Source organism: Schistocerca piceifrons, chromosome 7, assembly GCF_021461385.2.
Source record: "Schistocerca piceifrons isolate TAMUIC-IGC-003096 chromosome 7, iqSchPice1.1, whole genome shotgun sequence".
Taxonomy (NCBI): Eukaryota; Metazoa; Arthropoda; class Insecta; order Orthoptera; family Acrididae; genus Schistocerca; species Schistocerca piceifrons.
Window position 1 is genome coordinate 565,703,482 of NC_060144.1, and position 11,628 is coordinate 565,715,109.

General features: G+C 38.8%; 1 protein-coding gene across 1 annotated transcript in view; it reads right to left on the minus strand.

Annotated features, from left to right (window-relative positions):
• Positions 1-11,628, minus strand: part of LOC124709082 (serine/threonine-protein kinase ULK3) — a 97,034-nt gene that overhangs the window by 37,055 nt on the left and 48,351 nt on the right. Inside the window, exons 3-5 of the mRNA XM_047240730.1 lie at positions 4,170-4,415; positions 2,731-2,992; positions 2,310-2,465 (exon numbers count right to left, since the gene is read on the minus strand). Of these exons, the coding sequence (XP_047096686.1) occupies positions 2,310-2,465; positions 2,731-2,992; positions 4,170-4,415 (664 nt within the window). The remainder of the gene's footprint in view (positions 1-2,309; positions 2,466-2,730; positions 2,993-4,169; positions 4,416-11,628) is intronic.

Here is an 11,628-nt window from a genome sequence, read left to right on the forward strand (position 1 = left end):
TTTGTTTCACTTGTGGTGTTCCATTCCCCGGCCGTTACTGAGTCACCAGCAACTGACCATGTTGAGTAGCTGCACTGTCACACTTTCTGCAGATACTAAACCCCACAAGATCATATGATGGTAGGCCAGAAGACTTCTTTCTGGTGACTCCCAAGTTGATAGATTACATAAATGCTCTACATGCTTTTTTTATAAGATTTTATACTGTAAGTATTATGCTGTACAATATATGTATCTCTTCCCAATGTGTCAAAAGACTACATGATAAATAAATAAATAACACAATATGAAACTGCTAGCATAAGTACAACTCTGATGATTTGGATTCACTCATCTGCTGCACAATAAAGCTTCTAAAGTAAAGAAAATCTCTTACAGTTTATCTCTCTTGAATCAGCTGCAAGCATCATTACTTTTGTGCAACCTTTCCTTTCTCTTATCAATTAATCTGCCTACTCAGCCATGTAATCTTGTCATTACCAGTATCATACTATCAAGCCAAGATTCACGAGATTACAATTGCTTTATTACATTAGTCTCTTTTTTGGGCACCAATAAAAAGGAGGGTATAGCAAGTGTAAGAAGCAAGTCCCACTAATACACATGCTGTCACAGGAAGATGAGTGGTGAGGAGGAGTCATGTTATGCCTCACTCACCCGTAGCCCTCAATAATTTATAAGTTACGACTGCAATGGACTATGAACCACCTAATAATTCATTCCACAGCAAAGAGAGTGAGAGTATTCCTGAAGAATGTTATAGTGCTGCTGCTGTACTGAGTATAGTTTGGCACCAATGTTAATAGTAATAGGAGGCACAATAATAGCAACCTGAAGTTTTAAGATTTTACTGATTTATGTCACAAAGCAGGAAACAATGGGATCAGTTACTAGTTGTGAAAACCAAAGTTAAGTGCTACTTCTCCTTTGCTTGTGTCAGTTAACTTAGGTGACAACAACACCCTAATTTAAAGACTTATACACTGATGTGACAAAAGTCATGGGATAGTGATATGCATGTATACTGATGGTAGTAGTATTGCATGCACAAAGTTTGAAAGGACGGTGCAATGGCAGAGCTGTCATTTGTGCTCAGATGATTCATGTTTAAAGGTTTCCGTTATGATTAGTGATTATGGCTACACATCAGGCGTCAACAGACTTTGAACGCAGAATGTAGTTGGAGCTAGACGCATGGGACATTCCATTCCTGAAATCATCAGGAAATTCAGTATTCTGAGGACCCCATTGTCAAAAGTGTGTCGAGAATATCAATTTCAGACATTACCCCTCAACTAGGACAACACAGTGGCTGACAGCCTTCACATAACAACTGAGAGCAGTGGTGTTTGCGTGAAGTTATCTGTGCTAACAGACAAGCAACACTGTATGAAATAACTGCAGAAATCAATGTAGGACATACAACAAATGTATGACCAATGCAAGTGCCTTTGCTAACAGCACGACATTGCCTGTAGCACTGCTTGTGGCCTCATGACCATATTGGTTGGACCCTGGACAACTGGAAAACCATGGCCTTGTCAGATGAGTCTCAATTTCAGCTGGTAAGAGCTGATGGCAGGGTTCATGTGTGGCACAGATTCCACAAAGCCATGGTCCAAAGTTGTCAACAAGGCACTGTGCAAGCTCGTGGTGGCTCCCTAAGGGTATGGGCTGTGTTTACATGTAATGGACTGGGTCCTCTGGTCCAAATGAACCGATCATTGACTGGAAATGGTTATGTTCGGCTACTTGGAAACCATATGCAGCCAATCAATCATGGAACTTTTATGGATGACTATGCGCCATGTCACTGGGCTGCAGTTGTTCATGACAGATTTGAAGAACATACTGAACAACCTGAGCAAATGATTTGGCCACCCAGTTGCCCGACACAAATGCCACTGAACATTTATGGGATATAATTGAGAGGTAAGTTCATGCACGACATCCTGCACTGGCAACACTTTCACAATTATGGAGAGCTGTAGAAACAGCATGAGTCAGTATTTCTGCAGGGGACTTCCAACGACTTGTTAAGTGCAAGTCATGTCAAGCTACTGCCCTACATTGAGGAAAAGGAGGTCCGACACAATACTGGGACATATTTCATAACATCTGTCACCACAGTGTAGTTAACTCTTTTACAGTTTGTGTTTTAACCATTCCTTCAAAGACAGGAGAGGACAGAAAAGGAGAGAGGTGGTGTGTGCAGTAATACATAGACAATAGATTCAACAGTTATAGTAGTGCTATATCTAATATATAACATGCAATAATAAAAACAAACAAATAAAATCAATTCATACTTAGTTCTTCTAAAGTTCCATCTGTGGTATGTTGACCCTTGGGATGTTTGCAGTTGTTTTCTTTCTCGTACAGAAGAGTTTTCAGGTCTTCTGCTCGTCTTATATATTCATTTACCTTATTACGAAAGGCTATTTTTTTCTTGGTATCATCTTCATCTGTTTAATGGAAAACTGGTTTGTGATTAGATTTTATTTATGTAATCTATTGTAAAACTATATTAGTTTTTTCAGTTGTGCTCAGCAAAAGCACTTATAAAAATAATAGAAAATTGATCTGAAGCACATTTTCTTTGAAACTCATAAAAATATTGTACAGTATCTAGTAATTCTTAACCAAACAAAATGAAAAACAGTCTGAGTACAAAGAAATGAGAATTGAACAATACAATTGTGAAGCTTCTAAGCAAAATTCATTTCTTACCATTCACAAGAGGAACAAAATACCTCAAGGATTCACAATAAAGGTCAAATGCCTCATTGAATTTCTGTTCAGCATCACATTTCACTGCATTTTGTACCAGCTCCACAGCTTTCTGATAGGATTCTGGTGATGGCATGTGTTCCAAGTCAAGGAAAGGATGATTAAAAAAGGACTCATAATCAATCCTCTCAGAGGGATTATGTTTAAGAAGTCTAACAAGCAGGTCTCTGCAGTCATCTGAAATGCACCCACCATGAGGAACCTGTGAATGAAGCACAGTTTAATTAATCAAAAGACATATGGAAAGTGATCTCTTGTTGTAGTTTCTCTTTCATTCATATTTACTACTCAATATATAGCGGAGATGCTGAGTCACAAATAGGCACAACAAAAAGACTGTCACATTCCATCCTGGATTTCCCACTGTTTTGATATTTACTCCTCATCTACTGCTTCTCTATTACTGAGGCTATTAATGCCAAACTGAAATTGTTTCAGAAATCAAGTCTTCTTTCAACAATGCATTATCAAAGTCTCAGAAATTAAACTTGGAAACACTGACTTTTTGCTATTGATCTCTTCCCATCGTACACTGTTATGAGTAATGAGTGATTGGTAACATAGCTGAATTTTTTTGGTAACAGAGCTGATTTTTTTGCTTGTCCGGCACAATACTGGAAATCAAAAGAATGAAGTACATTGATAATTCACTGGTACATTGATAAATCACTGCTCTAACAGGAATGCCAGTATGTATCCATTGTTTGTACCCTGTCTCCTTCACTACATTTCAGGTCATGACGAATTTTTATTAATTAACACCATGTTCCATAAATCACTTGCACGATTTCAAACAAAGTGATGTGCAACACAGCAGGTGCTTCTCCTAGCTTCATCACCACTATATGGTGGACTTGTATATGTTCCATTCTGTGTTTGGCCCTAAGGGTTCAGACCAATCACATCTTCCATCATCAAATTGAAAATGTGGTTGCTGATTTTGCAGTGCTCTGGATTTGCACAGGCTGGTGTAAATTAATTGGAATAGCAAATTCCTACCATTTTTATTTGTGTGTTGACTACCAATTATCATTAGCTGATATAACACAGCAGATACCAGATTTATATGGATCAAAAGCAACCAACATGTGTGGTCCCTCTCATTTCTCCTGTATAATATATGTGATTTTATTTTAATGTGACTTTTAATGTTATATATTATCATTTTTATAACATAAATAAAGTCTGATGGTCATTTAATGCACAAACTAATTCATTTCTACATATGTACTGGAAGGGTATTGGCAAGATTTTGTTTTTAATTTTCATATGAGTATATATTATAGAACTATAGCACAACTAATCATTTTTATGTATACTATATTTAGGCATTACAAAAAATATATATTATGAAAAAGTACTCAAAATATAATGCCCACCTCAATAGGCATTTCGCTCTTTATCTTTTCTGCTAGCTCTTTAAAATTACTGGATGAATAAGGTGCCCGTCCAAACAGGCACTCATACATTATGACACCGACTGACCACAGGTCAACAGAGGCGTCGTAGTGACGTTTCAGCAGCATCTCAGGTGCCATATACAGAGGTGAACCTCGGAGAGAGCTGTTGTAGTCTTCAGGTGACAAGTACTGGGCAAAACCAAAATCTGTGGAAACAATGAGATGCTTTGTGGAATAACACATTTTTTAATTTTAAGAATTTCAATGTGCAGCATTATCTTTACATAAGGAAGTATGTAGCATTCATACATCAGCCACCATCATGTTGTGAAGATTTTGAGGATATCAAGGTATTTAAGTGCAATGCATGAGATATATACAGGATAGACTCCAATTCATAAAAGTTACTTTGAAGATCGTTACTTCTGAGAATGACCTTATGCACACTCCAAACTAAGGCCTTTAATTTATTCCCTGCATAAATGAGCATATATGATAGATAATGAATGTGTGAATGTGGTAATGGGGTGTCCTGGTTAGTAGTCCGTCTTCAGGCCACAAGTGGCCCATAGGGACCATCCGACCACCATGCCATCCTCAACTGAAGATGTGGATGGGAGGGGCGTGTGGTCAGCAAACCACTCTTCCCATCATTATGAAGGTTTTCTTTGACCAGAGCTGCTACTATTCGGTCGAGTAGCTCCTCAATTAGCATCACAAGGCTGAGTGCACCCTGAAGGTGTCCTGGTAGAATGTAAATAATTTAGGAGTAAAGGTTTACAAATTACCAAATAGTAAAGGCAATTAGTTGTCAACAGGCACATAAACAAGACTGAAAATTTCTAACTTCATCGCATCATGGACGCTGCAGAATTGATTAGGAACCAACCACAAGCAACTGAACAAGCAGCACAACATGTTTTTGCTAGAGCACAAAAGTGCATTGACGTTCATGGTGGGATACTGAAACCTGTTCTGTGAACTGTACAACATCTGTATAACTGTTAAAGCCATTTGTAAAAGATGTGGGACATCTTTTTCAACTGAATACATGGAACATGCACGTTCTAATGCATTATATTCTAAATGAAAAGTAAATAATCATTATGTAAAAATGTGTAACATAACTATACTTCTCTGTAACATTGTTTTCAAGAAAATGACGTCATGGTCCAGTTGTATTGTGTATACGTTCATGTTGTGCACATCAGTTTTGCAGAATTAAAGCTCCTTTCAATACCCATACCTCTCTAAAGAAGCATTTGTGGACATATGTTCATATAAGATTTTTTGTTCAGAATTACTTATACTATCACTGATTAAAATATTGATCGTTCCTCCCTGAACACCCTGTATATGTTTCCGCCCATTAACTTTTTATATATTGTCATTCCCATACACTGTGGAATCCATGCATATACTTTCAACTGGTGTGTGGGTAGCATAAAATTATTTTTATTTCTTGTGTTATATGTATGGTTAAAATGATTCTCTTCAAATAATTTTTGTCTGCTGTGTAGGAAGATTATAATTTCATAAACTTATGTGGAGGGAACAGTGAGGATTTGTAGTTTCCAAAATAATGGGTGACAAGACTCTATTTGGTGTGCAGTATGAATGTATCAGACAATTTTCTTTTGCATTTTCGGTATTCAAGATATACTACTTGAACTTCCCCAAAAAATTATCTCATATCTAATGAAACATGTAAAATAACTATAACAAGCAATTTTTCAAGTACTCAAGTTAGTGGAATTTGTTAGTCTCAAACATTGTTGCACTAAATTATGTCTGCTGTTACGTTTACGGTTGCTGCCATGAGGAAAATAATGAATTTGCTAGTATCTGCACTGCAAATACGAAACTGCTTAGTTTATTTGATTTGAAGTCAATATGTGTATTCCAGCTTAAGCACTTGTCCATGTTTAGTCCCAGGAATTTGACCGTATCAACTTCTTTCATAGGTTGATCATCATGTAGTATTTTAAGTTACACAGATTTTGACTGGTTCTGAAATGGGGTCTTTGCAATGTTCATTTTCAACCCATTTGACTGGAACCAGTTTTCTAAGGTATCAAGTGTGCTGAATACATGTTGACTAATAAATACTGCTGTTAAGTAGTTTTGCAGTTTATTTGCCTTTTATATTATATGACTAGCTGTTACCTGCAGCTGTGCTTGCAAAGCAGTAGTTTTGTTGTGATTAGTAATAGTGAGCAAGCAAGCTACTGTATGTGCAATAACATCAACTGCCGTCACATGTCTTCCTCTTCTGGTAAGCATAGCTAGTGATGTGTGTCCTTCTCTCGCAACCTCTAAGCTGTCTCAATGCACGATGTGCCAGCATGTACAGTGTCACTACCGAGCAGTGCGTACAGAGGGGCATGGGTAGGAGCACACATCTACACATTGTGCTATTAAGTAGCTATACATCACGTAATTTTATGCAGCAAATAGTGTGAAGTTATGGATGAAACACAATGAAGATAGTATAAGCATTGTATTCATTACTTTGAATCATATCACATAGCACATATCAACCAAAACAAGCATTTTAGAAATATGATCAAGATCAAAAGTCAGAGGAGCAAGTTGTTTTCTCAAAGTGTAAATATTTTTCCCTAATTCACATAATAGTCTTCAAATCAGTAAGTATTTTGTACTTCACACTCTACAGCAGCCTATGTTCTTCCTCAGGGTTCAACCTATCTCCACACCAAATTTCATAAATCAATGAAAACATAGCAGACAGAGGTACTTTCATATTTATAGTGTCAGTGTGGATCGGTTGATAGGACACATTCTGAGGCATCATGGGATCACCAATTTAGTATTGGAGGGAAGTGTGGGGGCTAAAAATCATAGAGATAGACAAAGAGATGAATATAGTATGCTGATTCAGAAATATTCAATTACAATTTTTATTTATTTTATTTTATTTTATTTATTTATTTATTTTTTTTCATGATCCAGATTTGATGAAATTAAGACTGCATGGTGCCCCAAGCTATGCTCAAATTAACTGTGAAAACTGCATAAAAGAGATTAGCATGTTCAAAAAGATGCAGGCATATATGGCAGTTTTAGATAAAACTTTAAATAATAACTTTTTTCCCTTGACCAGTATTTGATGAAATAAGGATTATGTGGTGCCTCACGCTATATTCAAGTTACCTGTATTACCCCATGAAAATCTGTCAACTAGTTTTGAAGATTAGCACATTCAAACAAATAGACAAGAAAGTTTTAGTAAAACTTTAAATCACAATCCCCACCACTCCATGATCCAATTTTGATGAAATACAACCTATACGCAGCCCCAAACTATCTAAGTTACCTGCAAAAACCCCTTTAAATTTCATCCAGTAGTTTCGGAGAAGTGTGTTTGAACATACAGAGACAACACTGTTTTACAATGGGAATGACTGCAGAGATATGAATCTCTAGGAAGGATAATGATTTGGGGAAATCATATCTTCAATAAGAACATTAACAAGGTTAGGAGTGGGACAGAAAGTCTAGTACCTTCCACCGCGGAAGTCGAACACGCGGCAGAACAAATGGACGTGGTCAGCCCATAGAGGGCTCCGCCTCCGCGGCGGCTATTCTGCGCAGCGACTATTCCGCACAGCGGCTATTCCGCGCAGCGGCTCTCGCGCAGCGAGGGTGCCACCGCTAAGCCACATGCAGACAGCGGCCAATAGCCGCTCCCTCCGGTTTCATATATAGGGACCCGCTCTGCCCTAGTCCAGTCAGTCTGATACTCACTCTGGATTTCGTTTCTGTCTCGGCGGTACTGCGTTCTGGTCGTTGCTCGTTGTTGACATTTGCCTGGCTCTGGTTCCGAGTGGATTTGCGTTTGGTGTTTGGTGTTGTGGTTACCACAAGCCTCCGTTGTTTATCTCTTCCTTGTTGTGTCGCTCATAGTCGGTCGTGGTCGGTTATTGTCAGTTGTCGTTGGTCTGTCGTCCGACTCGTCCTGTGTTTACCTGGTGGTGCGTGCTCCACCGCCAGCGGCTTCCCCGCCTGGCAGCTCCGATCCGCAGCCCAAGGCGTTCCCGCTGTTGGTTGTGGTTACCACAGAAAGTTACATTGGCTTTTGTGTGGAAGACACAAAGGAGAGAGGATCTCATTTCATGGATTGACTTGAGAAAATCATGGACTTTGTGGAGTAATCTTTTGATACATTCAAAGCCTGACTGGTTCTGAGTACTTCTTAATTTCTTTTAGGAAATGGTAGCTGCCTTAGTCAGAGGAGAATACTACCAAGAATATTTGTTTTTGGATAAAACTGTGACTTAGTTCCAGAAGAGGCTGTTGATGCAGGTGTTGAGGGATTCAGTGGTGAAGCAGGTGTGTTTGCCTCAGATGCCTAGGCTGCAGGGAAAGGAATATTTGATGTAGGAAGAGTTAGACCTGTCAAAGTGTAGGTATTATTGCTTACTGGTTGGTTTTTTATGGACTGAGGTTTGGATGTGGGCTTCATTGAGGTGCACATCATTGTCAAGGAAGATGGCTATGGATCTGCATATAACCAAGTAAATTTGAATTAGGAAAAGGAGTTACCTGTTGCAGGAAGAGGATGAGTGCTTCCTCACCATTTCAGACCACAAAAATGTCATCCAAAAATCTGTACCATGATAAGGCACTGAGCTTCTAGGTCTTGATGAATGCCTCTTTCATGAGGTCCAACAAAAGGCTGGCATAGGAGGAGGCCACTCTGCTTCCCATAGCAGTCCTTCTGATTTGTATGTATGCCTGTCCCTCAGAGGTTGAGTAGTTATGAGTAAGTGGGTTAAAATCATCTATTCATTCACTCAGTGACCATACTGGCACTGAAATGGAAGATAACAGAGAGAAGGCTGAAATACTGAATTTGGTCTTCTGAAATTGTTTTACCACAGAAGATCTTAACACAGTCCCTCTTTTCACTCGTCTTTCGAACATTCAAATAGCAGATATTGAAATAACCGATTTCAGAATAGAGTAACAGCTACAATCGCTTAGTAATGGAAAGGCATCAGGACTAGATGAGACACACAAGATTCTACAAAGATCGTGCAAGAGAACTTGCGCCCCCTTTTATTTATCGTAGATCACTTGACCAGCAAAGGGCACCTAGTGACCAGAAGAAAGCACATATCATTCCAGTTTTTAAGAAGGGCCATAGGATAGATGTACACAATTATAGACCTGTGCCATTGACATCAACCTGTTGAAGAATTAATGAAGATGTTTCATGCTCAAGTATTATGACGATTTTGGAGAACGAAAATCTCCTCTATAAAAACCACAATGGATACTCAAACATAGATCATAGATCCTGTGAAACTCAGCTCACTCTGTTCCTCCACGAGATCGAAATGCCATAGATAACAGCACTCAGCTTGATGCCGTGTTCCTTGACTGCAGGAGGCATTGGACACTGCCTCGCACTGCCATATAGTGGGGGGGGGATACAAGCTTATTATCAGAGCAGATTTGCAACGGGATTCAAGACATCCTAGCAGACAGAACATTACATGTCATTCTTAATGGAACAAAATCATCATATGTTAAGGTAATTTGCAGGGTAACCTAAGGAAGTGTGATAGGACCATTACTGTTTACAATGTAAGTAAATGATATAGTAGAAAGTGTTGGATGCTCTTTAGGGCTGCCAATGTGTTGGATGCTCTTTAGGGCATATCTAGGAGTAACTATCCATAACAACCTTTAGTGGAAAGACTACATATAACAAATAGTGAGAAAAGCAAATTCCAGACTCAGATTCATAGGAAGTATCTTAAGGAAATGTAAAGTTAGCCACAAAAGAAGTGGCTTATAAGGTGCTTGTTTAACCAATTCTTGTTTATGTATCTGGGATCCCTACCAGGTAGGGCTGATAGAAAGATAGAGAAGATCCAATGAAGAGTGACATGTTTCGTCACAGGATTGTTTAGCCGGTACGAGAGCATTATGGAGATGCTCAACAAACTCCACTGACAGACATTACAAGAGACGTTTAGTGTATCATGGAGATATTTTCTATTGAAACTTCAAGAGAGCACTTTCCATGAAGAGTCAGACAACATATTACTACCGCAAGTTGCCATTCTGGTGTCAAGCATTTAGTGTGTGCTGATGCATCAGCACAACAAGTTGTATATTTTAATTGTGTGTTATTTTATTTGTGACAAGCTGATGTCCCTGTCATGTTTTGATACCAAATCGCTATGTGACTTTCGGTATGTTAACAAGCAAGTACAACTAGTAACGTTACGGGATCCAATGATGACAGTGTAGATATGCTGACACAGGTCATAGTGACAGAAAGAACTGCTACTGATCTTGGCTAGCTCGATTCCTCAAGAATAATATCCTCGATTATTTATTCGTTATATTCCAATCCCCATCTTCTCCTAGAGTTTCTGTCCTCTGTGGTTCCTTGTACCACCATGGAAGTTCATTCCTGATGTCTTAACAACTCATATCATCCTGTCCCTTCTTCTTGTCCACACCCTGCTGATTCTGTTGTGAACCTCCTTTCTTACCTTATTAGTCAATATAATTTTCAGCATTTTGTAGCACAAGTTCTCCAATCCTTCGGTTTTCTTCTTTCCAGTTTTCCCAGAACCCACGACTGACTCCTGTGCAATGCTACTCAGCAGACATACAGTCTCAGAAGTGTCTTCCTCAAATTAAGGCTTATGTATGGTACTAGTAGACTTATTTTAGCAAGTAACGCACTCTTTGCCTTTGCTAGTGTGAGAGACATGTAGCCAGGTGAATGAATGGTAAATGAACCACAGAAGTTCTTGGCTCCATTTCAAGAGAAAATAAAAGGCTGAGATGACAGCATACTGAAAGATGAGTAGAAGGGACTAGAAGACATGCAGAACAAACAAAGGCTACCCTCACTCCTCTCTTGGATGAATTGTTGTACTGCCCAAACATCTTGGAGAATGTTTTGGGAATTAATAGCTGCCATGTAGTTTCCATAAGTACCTAGAGAAATAGGAAACAGCTGACTTAAGCAAACCCCAACATGTCTGAGAAAGATTAATACAACTGAGATGTAGCACGTGGCTCAGAGAGTGTTCTCTAATCACTGTTTAGCCTGGATAGCCATCCACCCCATCAGCAAATAGTGTATTTCGAGGTTCACAGTTGGTTTAAGAGGTTTGTGCTACACAAGAGCCTCATTTATCTGGCCCTCATTAATCTTGATTTCCAGTTTATCCAGATTAATTTTTTGTCTCCTTCTACAACTTATGGACCAAGGCGTCCTGGAGAACATCAAACATGTATACAGAGGATAGATACCAGGTAAATTAGCTGAAGAAGAGGGAGAAAATAGTGTGTTTTCTATACTGAAATCAGAAAATATCAAAGATCTGCATCTTCTTGGGATCAAGTTAATGAACTACTGATGTGGAAGTCATGGCCTGCCATTTGT